General features: G+C 38.3%; 1 protein-coding gene across 1 annotated transcript in view; it reads left to right on the top strand.

Annotated features, from left to right (window-relative positions):
• Positions 1-20,989, top strand: part of CUBN (cubilin) — a 142,212-nt gene that overhangs the window by 82,491 nt on the left and 38,732 nt on the right. Inside the window, exons 35-50 of the mRNA XM_086859110.1 lie at positions 1,264-1,392; positions 1,686-1,818; positions 4,767-4,972; positions 5,883-6,064; positions 7,650-7,839; positions 8,489-8,686; positions 9,019-9,165; positions 10,045-10,235; positions 10,529-10,712; positions 12,022-12,196; positions 13,235-13,413; positions 15,246-15,455; positions 15,757-15,897; positions 17,355-17,536; positions 19,100-19,271; positions 19,825-20,031. Coding sequence (XP_086715236.1) covers positions 1,264-1,392; positions 1,686-1,818; positions 4,767-4,972; positions 5,883-6,064; positions 7,650-7,839; positions 8,489-8,686; positions 9,019-9,165; positions 10,045-10,235; positions 10,529-10,712; positions 12,022-12,196; positions 13,235-13,413; positions 15,246-15,455; positions 15,757-15,897; positions 17,355-17,536; positions 19,100-19,271; positions 19,825-20,031 — 2,826 coding nt within the window. The remainder of the gene's footprint in view (positions 1-1,263; positions 1,393-1,685; positions 1,819-4,766; positions 4,973-5,882; positions 6,065-7,649; positions 7,840-8,488; positions 8,687-9,018; positions 9,166-10,044; positions 10,236-10,528; positions 10,713-12,021; positions 12,197-13,234; positions 13,414-15,245; positions 15,456-15,756; positions 15,898-17,354; positions 17,537-19,099; positions 19,272-19,824; positions 20,032-20,989) is intronic.

Genomic DNA, 20,989 nt, shown 5'->3' with positions numbered 1-20,989 from the left:
TAAGTGCAGTCCATACTAAACACAGGTAAAGGAGCTGCAGACTTCTGGGAGCAGAAAATGGTTTTTCATCGAGCCATGGAAAGCCTAATTTTTTAGCTCTTTCCTGAGTTTTCTACAGCTTTCTTCTGACTTGTCTGGATAGTACCATCCCCTTCAAGTGCCACGAGCAGCCTGAAGCAGCAAAATTCAGAGCCCTGGCCACAGGGTAGTCCTAACTCTCCTTGTATCCCTAGGGCTCCCTCTAATTCCTTTCTGGAAAATTCAGAATGTCTCTGTCTTATTATGCTCTCCCTTGCTCTACTTATGTACATGTTCTATGTTGGCAGTGGGGTTGCAGTCAATTTAAATGGTTTGTAACTAGGAGCAGGACTCTTTTTATGTCTCCCATCCTTGGGTTTCACTTGCCAAAAGGACTTTTTAGTACTTAAAGGAGACATGTAAGAAAGAGGGGAAAAAACATTTTAGAAAGGCATATTGAGATTGTCATGGTTTTAAGCTAAAAGAAGGTAGATTTCAGCTAGACATAACAAAAAATATTTTTACAATGAGGGTGGTGAAGTACTGCAACAAGTTTTTCCTGAGAATTGGTAGATGCCCTGAAAACAGTCAAGGTCAGGCTGGATGAGGTTTTGAGCAACCAGAGCTAGTTGAAGATGTCCTGGCTCGATGCAGGGTGGTTGGACTGGATGACTTTTAAAGGTTCCTTCCAACCCAAAGTATTCCATGATTCTATGATACTAGCTGCTATCTTTCTTTTTACTGCCAGATGCCTTTTTGACAGATCATGACTCATATTCCTAACCCCCGTGTTACAATCCATCATTTCCAGATAGATGGTCTGTTATTTTTCAGGGTTTTTTTTGTTGTTTTGTTGGTTTTTTTTTCATCAAAAACCAATTGAGTGAAATGGAAACCATTGTCAGATATATTTGATAGATTTTTGTTGGGGTTTGTTTCCAATTAGGCAATAGTTCCTCATTTGTTTCATTTTCATTGAGGGAACTCAATGACAGAATAGGCAGGGACGAGGGTGTCTGAAGTGCAAGAGGTCCTTTTTCTGTTAAAAAAATTGCCACAAGAGTTGAGTTTTGTGCAAATGTAATGGAGTATTTCTTTTTTATTTAGATTGAATTGACAACCGCAATTGTAAGCAGCAAACGTTATTCCTGCTTGTTGTCAGGCATTAACTCCAAATGTTAAATTAGCAGTAGTAATTACATGCTGAACACTCTTTTTTTCCCTCTCTGGTCTGCTCTCTTTCAGGCCGTTACTGTGGCACTACTATGCCATATCCTATCACTTCTTTTGGTAATGCCTTGGTGGTGAATTTCGTCTCCAACAACAACGTTACTGCCAGGGGCTTCCATGCCACCTATGCTGCATCGTCATCATGTAAGTCTGTATGGCAGGTGCCACCTGTCCTTATGCCTCTGACTTTTAAGAAAAAAAAAGAGATCCTTTACCTCTTTTTCTCTCTGCCATTTGATTTTTGAACCGCTGCTGTTGCCCTTCCTCTTTTTGGCCAAAATCTCAGCAAGTTCATCAACAAGCTAAAGAACAAAGAGACAAGGAGAAATGCTTTCTTGATTAGCAAGTGCTCTATCTCTATCAAGCTTTTTTTTTTGGGTTTTTTTTGGTTTTTATGCCATCCTTTCCAAACCTCTGCTGTCTCTTTCTTGTTGCAGCCTGCGGGGGTACTTTCCACATGGACAGAGGAGCTTTCAACAGCCCTGGTTATCCCGAGCCGTATCCGCCCAACAGCGAGTGTGTCTGGACAATCCTCAGCTCCCCTGGCAACCGGCTCCAGCTGTCCTTCATGTAAATGCATTGCCAGGGGTTATTATTCAGCCTTTAACAGACCTGAAGGAAGGATGCTCTGTGTTTATTAGGAAATGTAATTACTGAGTGATAAAGATGAAACGTATTTTTAGAGTAACTTGGAAAGAGAACACAGCAGGGGTTAGTGGCAGCTTGCAATCAGTGTTTCCCTGTCTTAGTCATTGCTTATATTAAGGCACATACAGAATTATATAAATAGGTGGTTTATTATTTGAGCAGCATGGGATGCTGAAGAAGCCAGCTCTTACTTATAAACAAGAGGAAATTTAGCATCACTCTACCTTTTTTTTTTATGAAGGACATTCCTACAATGTAAAGATTCATTTTGTTGTTTATTTTATAGCTGATTAATATAAAGGGCCTAGATATTCCACACTTTGTAGGGTTATGTCCCTGGAGGGATCTTGATGCATTTATGAGGTGGGCTGAGGCAAACCTCATGAAATTCAACAAAGTCAAGTGCCAAGTCCTAAACCTGGGTCAGGGCAATCCCAGATATGCCCACAGGTTGGGCAGAGAAGTGATTGAGAACAGCTCTATAGAGGACTTGGGGGTGATGGTTGAAAAACTCAACATGAGCCAGCAGTGTGAACACACAGCCCAGTAAGCCAAAGGAATCCTGGGCTGCATCCAAAGGAGTGTGGCCAGCAGGTCGAGGGAGGATTCTGCTCCTCTCTTTTGCTCCCCTGAGATCCCACCTGGAACACTGCATATGGTTGTGTGGCCCCCAATGTAAGAAAGACATGGAAGCCACGAAGCTGAAAAGAGGATTGGAGCACCTCCCTTGTGAAGATGGGATGAGAAAGTTTGGGCTATTCAGGCTAGAGAAGAGAAGGCTGTGTGGAGACTTCTTATCTACTTAGCTACTTTCAGATACTTTTTAGTATCTGAAGAGGGCTTACAGGGAGATGGAGAGGGACTCTTCATCAGGAACTGTAGAGACAGGACAAGGGGCAATAGCTTCAAACTGAAAATGGGCAGGTTTGGATTAGATGTTAGAAAGAAATTCTTTACTCTGAGAGTGATGAGGCACTGGAACAGGTTTCCTAGAGAAGTTGTGGATGCCCCAAACCTGGCAGTGTTCAAGGCCAGATTGGATGGGGCTCTGGGAAATCTGGTCTAGTGGAAGATGTCCCTGTCCATGGCAGGGAGTTTGGAACTACCTGATCTTTAAGGTCCCTTCCAAATCAAAACATTCTATGATTCTATTCTGAGATTCGAAAATTGATGTTAAACTCTTCAAAATTTCTCCAGTTAAAGCAGAGGAGCTACAACAGGAATCAGAAGAGTATGTGATGGAATTTTGTTTTCCCTTCAGTAAACTAACTTTTCTTTGAACACTTCTGACAGAAAAGTCATGTGGAGAATAATGTGGGTCCTTTACCAGGGCTGTTAGGTCGTTCTTTACCCATGAGGTAGATTTCTGAGCCTACCCTTTTCCGGGCATCAAACAGTGGCTGCTGCCAAGAAATAGAGCACTGACCTTTAGCAAAGCTTACCAAGAGTGAGCAGGAAAAGAAAACTAACTCTGAAAACTGCATTTGCAGTTAATCAGAACAAAAGCAAATTTTTCTGGTAACAAACTCACTGCATAAGGCACAACTTGTTAGGCATGTACTGATTCACTAATGCAATAAAAAGGACATTCTATTCCTCCACTACTCACTGAAGCAGAGAAAAAGCACTACAGCCTGAAAACATTTTCCAATATGTTTTCCAAAAGCCTGAAAACACTTTTCAAAATGCTGCAAAATAAGCAGTAACCTTTAAGAAACAACCAAAAATTCTAGTGTGAAGCAGAAACTTTCAGTGGAACATATATTCACTTATATAAAGTGACACTGAGTAGATGTTAATTCTTTTTCTTCAGTTACACATAGCTGAAAGGCAAGCTGAAAATACTGGAAGGCATGGAGTAATTGTGTTAGAAAGCACTATTTGTTTTATTTAATTTAATTTTAGGGGGTTATAAAGTTTTGTTGGCATGAGGCATTAATTTTTTTCAGCTCAGTCTGAACTGAAATGTCTATCTTGTAATGTGAGGGTTAGCTTTAAATTGTTCTGAAATATATCCAGATGAGTGGTTGGAATCATTTCACAGCACGGTATGCTGAACACATATGGCTATATTCAAATCTAAAATGGAGAAGTTGTTACCAGAATATAAGAAAGCACAAATATTTAAGACATTGATTATTAGAGGCGCTCTCTGGGATCTTTGCTGTATATTAATAACCTGCTTCTGAAAACCATGTTGGCTTGTATAAAAGCATTTCACTTAGAATACCAAATGATTTTTAGAATATATTTAGCATTCAGCTTGGTGCAATAATTAAGAATTTATAGTTTGATTATTATATCTCATTCCTTTTTTATGGTAAAAAATAGTCTAGAAGAGCTGATAACAATCCTTGTTATTATTTTGTACATGCAGATAGCTAAGTCACAGAGGCTAGAGAAGCAGCACTATTTTATAATTCTGGAGAAATTGCTAAGGGATTTTTGACCTCTGAGGTTTTTGCTATAACTAAATCAGCAATTGTTTCAGAGTGTGCTGAAATCATGCACATATGAAGGGGCTAAAATATTCTCTGCACCCAACACTCACTGGATTTACATTAAAAATCCAGATTATATCTCAGGGCTTTCTGAGTTTCGTGGTTGTTCTTGGAGAACCAAGAAATTTTAAAAGGGTTTGAGAACTCTTTGAAATGTGTAACTACACACTGAAGCTCTGTTATAAAGTAAGGGGCTGGAAAATGCACTGTATTGATGGCCTTGGTAGGTGCTGAGGGTTTTGTTGCTGCCCTTTTCTTAACTCTTACAGTAGGATACCATCTACATGGGATTAATGGCCTGGCAGGCCACACTCTGAGGTATGTGGCAGTCATATGCATGCTAATGCTCTTCTACTGCTATTGGAACAGAGCATTTCAGGTGGAGAATAGTAATGGCTGCACCAAAGATTACCTGGAGATTCGTGAAGGGAGTGATACAGGCCCGCTGGCAGGACGATTCTGTGGCAACTCCTTGCCTTCAAATTATACCTCAACTGTTGGACATATCCTGTGGGTCAAATTTGTCTCGGACAGGTCAGGCATGGATGTTGGCTTCAGGGCCACCTTCTCTCACTGTAAGTACATGTAATTTGATTGAAAGCTATTGCTCTTTCATACTACCTTTGAAATTATTCTAAGTGATTGTTTGGCCTCTAAAGTCTATTAGAAAATATTTGCTGATGTCAAAAATCTGTAAATCATTTAAAAAATATTTTGTAAAATATCTGCTGAATGTAAAGGGACGCTCTTAAAAAGGACAGAACAGAATTTGTGTGCATGTAACTGTATCATATTTATTAGGCAATTGGAAAATTAAGAAAAAAGTATTTCTTTCCCAGTTTTCCATTTTGCTTTTTGAGCATGACAGTCTCCATTTTCTGGTTTGATCTAGATGCCATCAACCAGGAAATGGAATTAGAAAAAAAGGAAATTATGCCAGTTTATAGATCCAAAATTTCAAAGGTCCACTGCCAACATCAGTCTGACTTACTGTATGAACAGACTGCTGAAGCTAAACCACAGCCATTTTGATTATGCAAGCTAAACTTCTAATAATTTTCCTTCTTTTGAGATTTAACTCCTTTTCAAAATTAATTATCAATAGTTCAGGCAGGCCTCAATGGAGTCAGAACCATTTTTCACCAGAACACACACAAGCATTTAAAAAAAAAAAAAAAAAAAATCCTTAATGCTTTTGGGTAGAAATGAGCATAAAGTAGTCAGAGACAGGGAAGAGTGTAGATGTGCTGTCTTCCTGCTTCTCCTTCAGGTAGACACACATGGCTCAAATGGATAATTTCCTTCAGTAAGGGGAACACTGCATCTCTCAAAACAAGAAAATAATTTAATGTGCATCTTAGAACTGAGACATGTCTTACAGACTTACAGCACTGTCTAGTCTTGAGTAAGTTAAGTCAGATGGGCCCCCCAGTGTTTCTTTTACTGTACGTGAATTAGAGGCATTAGTTCTCTCTTATTTTTCAGTGTATGGAAATGACATTGTGGGAGACAGAGGACAAATAGCTTCCCCACAGTGGCCCAGAAGTTATCCTCACAATTCCAATTACCAGTGGCGGATAAGCGTTAATGCTTCACAAGTTATCCATGGCCGTATCCTGCAGATGGATATCGAAAATCATCACAGCTGCCAGTATGACAAGCTAAAGGTGATTTCATTCTGAGAAGTTATTTTATTTCAACCAACTTTAGTAAAATGGATGAATAGAGAAACATACAAGATGAATGAGAAACATTTCTGAGGATCTGGGTTTGGCTTATTGTTTTTGCTGTATTGTCCTTTCAATAATTATTATTTATAGGGAGAGTTACTCTCTGGCTCCCTAACAGATATTTCTAATCTGTAAATTTGAAATTTACTAAAAGTAAGTCCACAAAGGTACAATCCTGAATATTACTATTCAAGAATTTCAGGTCAGATACTAAACTGGAATTTGCTCCATTCTGGTTAAGGACAACCGTGATAGTAACATCTCAATGCTTCTAAAAATAAAATTATTTTAAAATCCTACAAGGAACAATTCTTTACTTGCACCTTCTTTGCTCTCTACATCAGTAATTTAGCTGCTGATGGTAGAAAGGTGCCTCTTCTAGTTTGATTGGTTTTTTGTACGCCCCTGTAATACAGTCTAGCCAGGTTAAATAATAGAATAATGGAATAGTTTAGAGTTGGAAAGGGCCTTTTACAGATCCTCTAATCCAGCCTGCCAGCAATATGCAGGAGCTTCTTCAGTACAGCACTCATGGTGCTAAGTAAAATGAACAACAGAGAACACAACTTCTTTCTGAACTTAGCTGATATAACACTTAAATAAGGTAAATCTCTTCTTGCTTTCTTTTTTTTTAAGCAGTTAATTATCCTTTTTTTTATATTTGAAAAGTATAAAAATAAATACTTTCAGTTCATTATTAATTTATTGATATTCAAATGTAATGTTGGTTCAAAAATTAAATAAAATCTTATATTTCATCTCATGTCATATATTAACAGCATTTTTTTCTCCTAACACAGCCTGCCTTTCTTTGTCCCTCTAAAAGCAAAATGAGTTTCTTAAATCAGTTAGGCATTTAATGAGTGCAAATCAGCCTGACCTTTAACCTGACTCAAGGATCAGATCATTAATGTAATGTTAATGTTTATTTAATAATTCCTAGCTTTGTCTACTGGACAATTTTACTGGGTGGTAGATGAGACGAACAAAATAAGCCTGAAAGGTAGCAAAGGAGAAACATCTTGTAACCAGACAAGATTTTGGGTTATAAATACATACAATGAAAAAAATCTTTCTGCATATTTATATGATAGAACTCAAAATATGTACTTTCCTCAGTGGGGGTAAAAAAGATAAAGGAAAAAAAGAAAAGGAATTCCTTTTCTTTTCCCTGGATATCATGGGGTTATTTTTACCATCAAGGATAAAAATTGAACCTATGGACTTTTTTTAAAGTGGGATGTTGTTCCACATCTCAAAAGAGAAGCCCTGTGATAGGGAATGAGGTGAATTTGATTACTTCCATTCAGATATTTCTTCTGTGAAAGCTTCACTTTTAACAGTGTATAATGGAAAGGAAGATTTTATTCCCATTTTGTAAGAGAGGTTTCTCGCTAACCTGGATTTATTGAAAGATCACTCACTCATTTAAAGAGGATAATTTTCTTCTTGGAAATTTGCTGAGTATGGGGGAGATGAAAATCTGACTCTGTGAGGAACAGCACTGTTCTTCTCTCTGCAGGTGTATGATGGGCCCACAGTTCATTCTCGTCCTATTGCAACATACTGTGGTGCAGACCCCTCTTCTTTTGCATCCTCTGGCAGTTCAATGACAATCCAGTTCCAGTCAGATTCGTCTGTGTCTGGAAAAGGCTTTCTTTTGGAGTGGTATGCAGTGGACACTTCTGCAGTCACACAGACCATTGCCAGAGGTGGGTTTTCAGCAAGTTGCACAGTTACAAGTAGTGCAGCCAGTGATACACTCAACTTTACTAAAAGAATTCCAAACCAACTTCACCACTAGAGAAAGCCGAAGTTATTACTGAGGGAAAGCTTTCAGTGACATTTCAATGAAGCATTTTACGATCTTTTCAAAACAATTTCTAGAGACTCTTAAATATACTAATTTACAGTGTTCTAAAAATAAGCATGTTTTTACAGGATCATTTTTCTTTACACAGGTATTTAATTAAATCTAAACATTTGTTATGCTTTCATGGAAAATTATCCCTCTTGAAAAAACATTCTAAAACTTTGGCCACTGTGATATGAAGCGAGCACAATAACGTATGTTAAACTGTGGTAGATGCTCTTAGGTATTTTGTTAGATATTCGTCAAGATGAAAAAGGTCACATCATTACTGCAGCAGGTGGCACAGGAACATCCTTATGGATGAGAATTTTCAAGTTTTATACTTCCAATCCCAACTGACGTTGAAGAATTCCTGCATTACTGTAACTGCACACATCATCACTGTGCCTTCATTGTGCCTCATTATAGGACTGTCATATTACATGAGGGGTGAACTTGGTTTAAAAAGAGGATGCTTTCTTTTTTTTTGGTCTTCTTGTCCGTGACAGGCGCATGTGGAGGGGCTGTAACAGCTGAAGAAACACCTTCATTCCTCTTCTCACCAAGGTGGCCAATGAATTACAGAAATCTTGAGGACTGTATGTGGCTTATCAGAGCTCCTGGATCCACTGTGGAATTCAATATCCTGGCACTAGACATAGAATCTCACAGCTCATGCAACTATGACAAACTTATTATCAAAGATGGTGAGAAGCCAATCTTGCCCTACCCTGACAGGATGCAGTGCAGACCCAAGGTCTAAACACATCAAATTCTCATCTCCACGGAGTTTAAGCAATATTGATAACAATGGGAACATGCCCTAAAACAGTACTCTTCCTCTGTTCTGAGACATTCTGCTAGTTAAAATAAAATCAGCTAAGTCCAGCAAAATATTTGATGATCTACAAAAATATTTCTAAATCTGTAAGAGATTAAAGGCCTTGAAAAGCACCTTCCTGAAAGTGTGAACCACAGCAACAAACAGGCAGATGTTGACTGATTCAGTTTTAACACTAGCATGTTCTTTTAATCTCAGGAGACAATAGTCTTTCCCCAGTACTGGCTACTCTGTGTGGACGAGAACCTCCTGGGCCAATAAGATCAACTGGAGATGCAATGTTTATCCACTTCATGTCGGATGCAAGTGTCACTGGAGCTGGGTTTAATGCCTCTTATCACAAAAGTAAGACTCATTTCTCTTCTCCCCCAGATAAATGTCTGACTTGCTGCTAACAATGGAGTAAGAGCCATTACAGTGTCTGGCATTTTAAGAGCTGTCTACAATTTAATTAAGCACACACACATCTAATTTTTCACCTCTCATGAATATGTGTTAATAAATGTCTGATTCTACAAAGGTAAAATTGGCTATTTTCCCAGCAATATAATTCAACAAAGCATGATTCAACTCAATCAGTCACTTCTCAGAAGGAAGAAAAGCATATGCCTAAGTTTAAAACAGCTCAGCTGAAGGGTGAAAGAATGCTCAACTTATAGAAGGAAATAAATGACTCAAAGCAGAAAGAGACAAATGCAGAAAGCTGTATAAATTCTAGAAGGAATGTCAGCAATTTCCAGCAACAATCCTCCCACATGAGCTCAGGAATGATGACAGATTCCTGTATGGGCTGAGGCACCAAGAAAGTGTTAGGGCAGCAGTGGCAAGCAGGGAAAAATTTTCTGACTGGCAGCTGGAATAGATGGCAGTGTTTTGGTCCATGGTTAGAAGCAATGTCTTCAGACAGGGTAATGATAAGACCATGGAAGGCCCTTGACATTGCTGCCTGCTTATTCATCTGTTAAGACTGAAAACAGTCTCCTGGTCAGCAATTTTGGTGTGTGTCATCTTGAAATCTGTAAGCTTGCATTTTGGGAGACCATTCCTTATGTGCATTGCTATATGTCACTCAGCTCTTCATACACTAATTTCAGCATTTATTTTAACCCATCACATCTTTTAGGAGACCTAATTTTTCTCTAAATGAATAGGTGAATATTTGATGCTTTGGGGTTTTTCTCTTTGCTTCAACTTTTTTTTTTTTTTTTTTTTTTTTTTTTTCAGGTTGTGGAGGTTATTTGCACACAAGCAGGGGTGTGATAGCATCCCCCAGCTACCCTCAAAAGTATTCTCCTAATCTAAATTGTTCCTGGCATGTAGTGGTAAACACTGGATTTATCATTGCTGTTCATTTTGAACAGCCTTTCCAGATTATGAGTGAGGATACTTCCTGCATCCTTGGAGATTATGTAGAGGTGAGATTATTGGCTGAGTCACCAAATCCTCAAAGCTATTAAAGCTACTGAATCTAACAGATTTCAGGGTCAGTAAAGCAGCTCAAGATGTCATGGGGTGCAAACACCTAAGAGAAATATCAAAGATTATATTTCTCTCTATTTCACTCTCTCTCTCTCTCTCTTATTTATGTGCATTAATTAATCACTAGTTTATTAATTTCCCCTGTGGCTGGAAGCATTAAGATGGTGTGTGCACAAAGATTACATTCAAGACCTGTTTGCTTGAGTAACATTAGCAATTTCTGTTTTAGCTGAGGAATGGGTTAGATAATACTGCCCCACCTCTGGTGTCTGCAAGAGGGAATGGACGGTTTTGTGGAAGCAGCCCCATCTCTACCATGTACACCACTGACAATCAGCTGTTTGTCCACTTCACTTCTGACAGCAGGAATGAGGGTCAAGGATTCAAACTGAAATATGAGGCCAAGAGTCTAGGTAAGTCTAGGTAACAAACTTAAATTCTGCAACTTATACATATGTAACTTGGAGTTTGTCCTCTAAAAGGATATTTTTGTTCTAAGTCCCAGCCCTGATAGAATCAGATGTCTGAAAAATGTCTTGCAGTGCATGACTTCTGATCTGACACTCAGATTTCTCTTTTTTAAAGAGTGTCAGGCTCAGGTCACTCAAGATATTAAAAGTAGATTAAAAAAAAAAAAGTGACCCTTTAATAAGGAAGTAGCATTCTTTAATTAGGAAGTAGCATTTACTACTTACTAGTTAGGAAGATATGTTAAAAATTCATACAGGAAAGGAAAAAACTCCTGGAAACAAGACCTTTATTTTGAACATTTAGTACCCAGTCCAAGTGCTAAGTGAAGTTATGAACTTTTCAGGGTAGTGTGTCTAGAAAGGTGTCAACATTTCTCACAAGTTTTACTCCCAGCTGAGAAAATAACATTAATTGCCAAACCTAACTTCTTTGAAAGAATGAACAAAACGGAGACTCACGTCCCAGGAGGAAATCACGAACTTGGCATTTGCAGTTATCCCACTGTGATCATAACAGACACCACTTGGCACACCTGGAGACCTGTTAAACACCATATCTAAGCAACTAAGGCAACCTGTCAATCAGCTAAAATCTCTAAGTGCTTTATTGCTGCCTATTTTCCCTGCTGCCCCAAAGAATTAGCATTACTTCAGAGAATTCATGAGGGGAATAGGTGAAGCTGTACAATAGCATTTCAATCCCTGCAATTTATGGAACTTGAGTAAAGCCCTGGGTTAAACCAGTATTGCTAGAATATAGAGGGGGTTTGGACAAAAAGGTTCTGGTCAAAATAAACATATTTTTGTCAGGTAAAGGACCTGAACAAACCTTCATGTTTGCTCTGACCAGCATTCCTTACACATTGATTATCTCAGACATTTCAGTTCTTGGAAAGTAGAAGCTGAGAATGATTGACAGAAATATTGATAGATCTGACTTGTGATCTTCTTAGCTGTTGGGAATTTGCATAGGAACAAGGCAAGAAACATGTTTTCTGCTTGTTTTATAAGCAATCCAAGGAAATAATAGCAGTTTGAAATGAGGACAATTAAGTAAGCAGGAGCACAGGAATATAGGATTCTACTGCATTAAAATGTTTTCCCACAGCAAGCAATAGAATGCATTTGTTTTTTGATGTGCCTATATGACATCAAAAGGAAACTGTGTTGGAATATAGTGATAAGTCATATTTTTGATGCCTCACCCATTTCCTTTTCACGTTGTTTTTTATTGGTGATTTTTCTTTCCCAGCCTGCGGAGGCAACATTTATATCAATGATTTCAACCCCAGTGGATACACATCTTCCCCCAACTATCCGAGCAATTACCCTCCACATGCTGACTGTGTCTGGACCATAACTGCTCCCAATGGACATGCAGTAAAGCTGCAATTTGAAGATCAGTTTTACATTGAACCTTCACCAAAGTACACATCCACGTTATTTTGCCTATTTTTCTTCAGAAACTCCATTCTGATTTGTCTTTCTCTGTTACTTTCTCTAATTCCTCCCAGAGAACAAACAATTCTATTTTTAAAATCAAATGGGGTTAAATTTTTGAGAGATCACTGAAGCTGTCTGGTCATTGTTTTACATACCTAGGACATTGCAATGCATAAGTATGACACAAAAAGTGAAAACATGCATGATAGAAAGGTGCTTTCTGTGAAATCTGTGCCCTGTAGTCCTTTAATATTCAGATTTTCAGTAATTTGGACACTTGGGTGCTTTTAAAGCCAATGGATTGCCACCATGACACTTTGCCTCCCTCCTCCATTGCTTGGTGGCTGGTTTGCAGTGGGTCTACACATCTTGCCCCCCTTCCTGAAGCATAAAACAAGGCTATTTTCCAGCTGATGTAGCTTCACTGATAGGAGCTGGACCACTGTAAGGGAAAGGTGAGCCTTGAAACATGAAACCACGTCCAGGAAAAATAGTGAAGGATGGAAAATGCCAAAGGTGTCCTTTCTGGCTTCCAGGACACTGCACCATTCTGAAGGCAAAGCTTACAGTTAAGATATTTTGGATTTTTGTATGCCCACCGAATTATACCCCAGAATTGAATTTTTATTCCCTTTATCTGTCTTCTTGTCCCTTAATTCAACACTTCTCAGTGAGAATTAATAGGGAATATCTGCTAAATTTGAATCCTGACAAGAAAATGTATTTAAGATGATCACAGCTAGTTTGCCAGTGCTGTTCATATCCCCACCCAGAATTTGCTCCTGTCAGATCTGATCTGATCATAGACTGAGTTTTAGATGAATCTTTTTCAATGTTTCTAGCACTTCTTTTGATTCAATTGTTTCATAAGTGCAATGGTTTATGATCTTGTTGATTCTGTTCTGGTCACACTGCATGGAAATGAATCAAATTCACTGCAGCTTCATGTCTTTGTGCACGTACTGGGATGATTTTGAACCACTACTGCCATACATTGAAAAGAAAATTATCTCCTCTTCCAGCTGCACTTCCAGTTACCTAGAGCTGCGCAGCGGGGCTGACTCCAGTGCCCCCCTCATCTCCAGGCTGTGTGGAGGTTTGATGCCAGGCTCACAGAGATCCTCAGGAGCTGTCATGTACCTGAGGTTCAGGTCTGACAGCAGTGCCACACACGTGGGATTCAATGCTAAATACTCCATTGGTAATGCTTTCATTTATCTCTTTCTGTGATGTTAGAGAAGATTTTGGTCTCAAGTGTTAGACTTCTGTAACAGGGCTGAAATCAAACCTGTGGGGTGGGCTGACAGGAACATATCTCTTTCAGTTAGTGTTAGAGCTAACATTCTTCAGAATAAGGCTTCAGAATATCAGCATGTTCTGCACCTAGCAAGAGCTGAAGATTGGGAAAATATTAATAGGAAAGAGATAGTAGACCAGCAGCAGCAGAAACAATGACTGCATAACCTCTTGTCAAAGCCAGTTGTCAAAGGAGCAGTAGAAGAAAGGTCAGTGTGCATAAAGTCATGTAACATGGTTTAATTTTCAGCATGCATACTTAGTGTCACTTTCATGAGCAGGGTTCTGAAGGGGAATGTGGAGATCAGCTGAGAATTGGCAGTAGAAGAAAAAATTGTGAGTTTCTCTATGTAAATGTAAATCAATCTATAATAAAGCTACTAGACAAACAGGGGCAGCATAATAATGGGCTGGAAAATGAATGAGCTATGAGAACCATTATTCGTCATCTGGGAAAGAAATACTTTAATTACTTGTTCTCAAGCTGCAAAAACAGGGTTAGAAAGCACTAGAAAAAATTAAAATTCAAGAAAAATTAGTCCTTGATCAGATTCAGAGCAATGCTTCTTTTCAGGGTTTGATAATGTTAATAATCTTCAAAGAATAGCAGCCATTATGTTAGCATCACTTATACAGGAAAGTCTAGGACTGTTAATTTCTCAAAGGCAAACTAGTGAACTATATTGTTTATACAGAATTTTTCTCATTGCATTAGATCTGAAACACCAGCCAAAATAGAGTACTATCATATTTCTGAATGTGAAAACTGAAGAAACTTGCATATGTACATACATATATATACATTTGTTAGTATATGAAGCCAGAATTTACATTTAACCATAACAGATTTACAATATCTTAGCTCTGAATGCCAGTCATCCTGAAACAAAGCACTAATGACTCACAGAACTGTCAGTATGAACACATATGTTACTGCCATGGAGAGATTGTAACTAACAGACACAGAATCCACTACAAAAAAAAAAAATTCAAAAAAATCCAATAAATTCCACCTGGGAATATTGTTTCATAGAATTATGTAATATCCTGATTTGTAAAGGAACCAGAAGGATAATCAAGGTCCAGCTCCTGGACCTACATATGACCTTCCCAAGAATCATACCATGTGCCTGTAAGCACATTTTTGCTGTATACCTTACTACTACAAACTTACATTTGCAGGTCCTGCAGAGGAATGTGTGTCCAGAGAGAGATTATTAAAAATTAATAGCTGTTTTACACACTGTGCAATGATTGTTCACTAAGGCATCACAAGGAGTGAATGGGAAGGGATGAAAGGAAAAAGGAGTCGGAACTGTTGACCCAAACCAGAAGTCAACTTTTGTCTGTCATAAAAAATTGAGATCCACACTTAGCAAGTTTCATTTCTTTTCAATGTACCTGTTATATCTTTGCAAGGTTTTCTGGTAAATATGGACATAGAGATTAGATTGAAAACTGTGAGTTTATTCAAATTATAAGAGATATGAAAGAGAGGAAGGGATGTTTGCAATGGCAGGGTGTGTGTGGTTGTGGGGGATGTGAAAAAAATCCAAACCAAACAAAAACTGATTGAATTAGATTGAAAACATGGAAGACTTTTAATTGGAAGGCAATTCCTCTTTTATTACCACAGTTAGAGAACAAGTCAGTTGTACCTTACCTTTAAGTCTTGTTTAGGATAAAGATCATCTCTCAGGTTCTTTAGTCAACCAAATAATATTCTTCCTTTTGCAGCTCCCTGTGGTGGGACGGTGATAGGACAAACTGGTATCATCGAAAGCACGGGGTACCCTCACCTCCATTATCAAGACAACCTGCTGTGTGAATGGTTTCTGCAGGGTCCCAGGGGCCACTATCTTACCATCAGACTAGAAGACCTAGATATTCAAAATTCTTCTGACTGCGCAAATGACTTCGTGGAGATCCGAGAATACAACGCTTCTGGTCTGAGAATTATTTCAGCATTTGTCTTCCCCTCCCTCATAGTACTATGAAACCTCACCAGAGGTTCCTGAGAGCATTTCCCTTTGGGTACAAAGTGAGCCTTTTCAATGTGCAGTATTTGCTTGTGTTTGTCTTGCTTGCTGATGCAAAGTAAGGCAAACGAAACCCTTCTGTTTGCCAGCAATAACTTGATTCCACTAGTTTACTCCTGCCTGTCTGGTTAAATTGGAAGGTGACCCTTCAATATAAATATTAATAATATATTGATATAAATTTCTCTTTCTCTATGTGACTTTTGCAGGAAATTTGTTGGGCAGGTACTGTGGTAATACTCTCCCTCATGCTGTGGACACCTCTGACAGTTTTGCTTATGTCAAGTTTGTCACTGATGGATCAGTCAATGCCCGGGGATTCAGACTGCGCTTTGATTCCAGTACTGAAGGTTGGATTTGTAAGGTTGAAATATACTCTCAGGAAGCAACTTATACCACAGACCATAATTGCACTAATACAGAATATGTTGTAGGTCACTTGTTCTTGGAGTAGTGTGTATTTGCTCTTAAATTTAAACTCGAGGGAAGTAGGAATAGAGATCTCTGGCAACAACTCTAGCTGAGCTGAAACTTGGTGAAGCAAGAAATTGCCTGCTATAATGGATGTTGCCATCAGTGGAACAAGGAAGCACACTCTTCCACACCTTTTTTCTTCAACAGTCAGTTGAGGGATGTCCTGACATACCTTTCCCATATCCCTCTTGATAAGCAAGATGAACTTATTCTTGTATTCAGTGACCCTCATTGGGAAAAATGTTTTCATGTGTTCAGGTGAAATTTCATGTGTTTCAATTCAAGTCCATTGCCCCTTTTCCTGAGCACAATGACTTCAAAGAACTGCCTTAATTAGGACTGAGGACACAGACCTACTCCTGCTTCACACTTCTTTCACAATCTTCAATGTCCATGCAATGCTTGTCCTACCAAATATGACTACTTTTTTAGAAATTCTTTGCAATAGTCATTCCTTCCAACCCTTCTGAACTCCTTCCAGATCATTTAAAAGTTCAGCTGAAAGCTTTCTTCATGTTTGATTCTGCAGTAAAAAAACAGAAGGGAAAACAAACTCCAAAGGAATGTTATTCCACTCCTAGGATCCTGTTATGCAAACTTAGAAGAGAAAATGTTTTACCAAAAAATTTAATGCAGGTGAATGCAGAGATCTGACTATTCTGTAGAATCTGTGAGTGTAAGGAAAGGGACTTCCACTACACACCATTAAACAATATCTCTCTATTTTAAAAGGCTATTGAGGGTAAGTTGGTAAAATTCTATCATAAGTTTCAGAAAAAATGTATTCTGTATCCAAGACCTTCAGAGTTCCTTCCTCACAGCACAGTTTGATACTCATAACAAAGATAGGAAAAGCAAAAATAACCATAATGAAAAGTGTTGCTTAAAATACCTAAAAGCTTTTCTCTACCTGTTAATCAGAATATGAAAAATACATCTTACATCATTGGCCACTCTAACACCCTGCTTGTTCTGTGTAGCTCTGCTCAGTCCTCTGGAAGTCAGAAATGTCTTGATCTTGTCACAATGAGAGGCTTGTATCATATGGCATCAAAGCCTGTGGGTCACCCAGGCTTCTGAAGGCTGGCATGGGCCCTTCAGAGAAGGAAATATTAACAATTAGACTAAAAGGAGTTGCTATGGCTCAACTGCTTTTATGACTGAGTGACAGAGACTGGCAGGAGCTTGGCTGTTTAGACAAATATATGGACAGGGTAGGCTGATCAAATCAGCCCCTCAGGATCTCTTTTTATCACACCATTGATTTTTTTTTGCTATAATTCTATAAGCAGTGCTTTACTCTGAGAAATGTACCAATATTTGGATATTTCAGAATGTGGTGGGGATCTTACTGCACCTGTTGGAACATTTACTTCACCAAACTATCCCAACCTATACCCACATAACCGAGTGTGTGAATGGAGGATCACAGTGGAAGAAGGCCGACGTGTGACCCTAACCTTTAATGACATGAAAACTGAAGAGCACTGGAGCTGCTCATCAGATTATGTGGCTGTGAGTATTGGGTGTAGAGTCAGAAACTGCTCTTCCTAATCCCTTTATGGAGAATTAATGGACCTAATAAAGTGAAAAGTCACTTATAGGTCTATTTATGATTTTAAGACAAATCATCATTTAATCTGGGGAAAGCAGATAAATGAGAGAAAGTTATCTCTGTAGAGCATCTAAACTCATCTGCTTGTTTTGGAGTATGGAAATTTTGAAATTGTGGCCTAGGCAGAGCAGAAGACTTAAAGGAATCACTGGAGTTGCCTTTTTATCAATTATGAAAAAAAAAATTCTTGGGTTTTTGAAAGTTTTCAATGTCTCTTTTCTGTGCAAGCAAAATCCATCAGTCAGTTCCAGGTTTTATTGCCTGGAAGTTGTTACTTCTATATTTTCTATTGTTAACTGCTGTTGTTACTTTTTGCTGTCAATTAAAAAAAAAAAAAAAGAAAAAAAAGACAGAAATTTCAGCAAATGGCCAAACTAAACTATCTGAACTAAAGATAGGGGAACCTCAGGAAACTTTACTTATATATCACTCTCCATCTCAAAAATGGTAAATATTGGTTATTTTATAATATTTATTTTTGATTTCTGGTTATTTAGTGAAAAAAAATCAAGCCCGGCATGCAGATCTGGGCCTGATCAGATATACAAATGCCTCAAAAATATGATTCCTCTCTGACATTGAAGGACTGTGAGGTAGAGTTTAGCTTCCCACTTGTTCAGATAAGCACTGCAAACACAGGAATTAACTGTAGGATGATCAGAAGCCAATCCATGCACAAGCATGGGGGACTGAAATAGTTATTCATCCCTTGAGGTTTGTAGACAAGGTTTCCCCTGTTTTTCTTCACAGATGCTTTAGACAAACCTTTGGGAGCTGGCTTTTTATCAGTTAATGATCTCTAAAAAGGAAAATTTTTTCTTCCAGCTTTTATGCCTTCAATACTCTAATATACTCCAAGTCTCAGTGGGAAACATCATTTCTGCCTCCCTCCTACACTGCAGAGTAGAGAGAAGGAAATTAATTCTTAGGCTAAAGGGTGTATGAAGGAAACAGAGCAAAATATCTCTGGATCATCACAAAGTGAAATGTTTGAAATAATCAGAAATGTCCACCAACACTCAGTATGTTGCAGAAGATTTTGATAAAGCTGATGTTGGCTTTAACAAGAATACAATGATGATTTGAAATTAATATGATCAGTAGCTGGCATTATTAAGTGATTATATAAATATTGAGTTAAAACATATTGTTCTTCTCAATTAAAAAAATTCAATTTCTGTTTGAAAAACGAGAGAGAGAGAGAGAGAGAGAGAGAGAGAAAGAGAGACAGAGAATGTTTGTATTTCACCAAAATAAGCAAGTTATTTTTGATGTTTACTTCAGGACCTCATCCACTCAAGGCAATGAATGTTTGTTCCAAAGTTTGGGTAGATTTGAGAACTAACCCCTTGTGAGGGACATCAGTGACTTTTGTATTAAAGATGGTAAATACTGTTAAATGATACAGGAGATGCTCATAAGACTGTATATTGGTGTCATAAAAGTTTATTTTGACCCCACAGGTTTACAATGGCCTTGGGCAAAACTCTCCTCAGCTGGCCAAGCTGTGTGGGGAGGTAAATCCAGGCACTGAGGTGAAATCCACTGGAAACACAATGAAAGTCATTTTGGTGACAGATATGTCCCGTGCAAGCAGAGGCTTCAGTGTCTCATATACCTCTAGTGAAGATGCAGGTAGTGTATGTTTTTGACTTAAGTGATTGATCTCTAGGGAGTCATTTCATAGCTGGCACATATATTAAAAAAATACCTAAACAAATCTCTGGTACCTGTTTTCGCTTTCATCTCTGGATGGGAATAGATATTTATCATTAATTATCTGAAAGAACTTGGAAAAAAATGGAGAATCTCTGTGAGCAATGGACTTCATGTGCCTCTGTATGGATCACAGTCCCTGCTGTTCCTACTAATTTATTTTTTTGTACTTAGTCTTGAGTAGGAGATGGTCTGAAGTGGCCTTATTCCATGAAAAATTTCAAAAAGCATAATGCTATACAAATTGGATAATTCAAGTGCTTCCTTACTACTCAGGGGGGTAATGAGTTTATTGTAGCTTGTGAAAGAGCGCAGCTAACCTACTTTTGCAAACTCAGCCTCCTGAGAGGAGATAACTGTCAGAGCCTTACTACTATAGCCTTGAGTCTTTTGAACTTATTTTCCAATAAGAAATTTCTCCTCATACAAGAATTATTACTACTTTTAAATAAACCATATTTTGTTTCTGCAGTTTGTGGTGGAACCCTTATGGCATATGCAGGTGGGAATTTCTCTTCTCCTGGTTATGATGGCATCAGAAATTACACAAGCAACCTGAACTGTGAATGGACCATTGAAAATCCCTCTCACTATAATTCATCCATTTACATATCTTTTGAGGATTTCCACTTGGAACATCACCAGAATTGCCAATATGACTACCTAGAGCTACGACTAGGTTTGTATGTTCAGCAGGAGAGTGGATAAAGATTCTGGTTGTACAACTCTGTTTGTGCCAAATCTCATTCATAAGAATCATGCAGGGAGTGGCTTTTGTACAATCTGTACACTGAGAGTGTTCACATCATGCCTTCCATGATCAGAAGTGGGATTTCACTACCAGAGAAATGGATGCATGGATTTGGTCACCTGTTCTTTCAGGGGAGAAAATGGGAAACTGGATAGACATTTTGGGGGGATAAATAGTTTTGCTGTTTGCAATACTCACCTGATTCTCTCTTTACAAGGGACAATATGAATTTCACTTCATCTGCCTTGAGAGATGGTATTTTCAGTCATCAAAACAATTTATTTGGTCCATTTCCAATTCTTTCCCTGGTCCTGAAATATCTCCAGGGACAGCAGGAATGGAGTAAAGAATGTTTGAATTATTCATAACCTCTGGACTGCACACCCACTTCAGATCCATTTTTGTGTTCTGTAAGATGACTCTCCAAAAAAAAAAAATCCATATTTCCAATGAGAATATATTGCAAAACACACACTGAAGTATTTTAAAGGAAAAAAAAAATAGTCACAGGATTAATGCACCAGTGATATCCTTGCATATTTGAGCATCTTTATCCACAAGAGCAAGCAACTCCAAATGTTACATGAAAGTCACTCAGGTAATTCCAAGTTTAATATGAAAGCTGCAGCTGTATTCTTCATGGAAAGGCTGTACCTGTGAGAGAGAGAGCAAGTTTTAATTTACCAGGAAATTCTTTCCAAAACATGTGACAATATTGAGAACAGGAATCTGTCTCATCCTTATTTGCACTTATTTGAGCAAGAGCTTTTCGTTGTACAGCATTAGTTTGTCCTGTGTAGAGCCAGACCCTGCACAGCTCTGTAGCCTAGCGGTTCTCTCCCATGTATGCATGGAGCTGGGAAATAATAAAAAAAAAAAACAACTC

Source organism: Cyanistes caeruleus, chromosome 1, assembly GCF_971803275.1.
Source record: "Cyanistes caeruleus chromosome 1, bCyaCae1.hap1.1, whole genome shotgun sequence".
Lineage (NCBI taxonomy): Eukaryota > Metazoa > Chordata > Aves > Passeriformes > Paridae > Cyanistes > Cyanistes caeruleus.
Note: the sequence above shows the minus strand (reverse complement) of the source record. Positions and strands in the feature narration are given on the sequence as shown.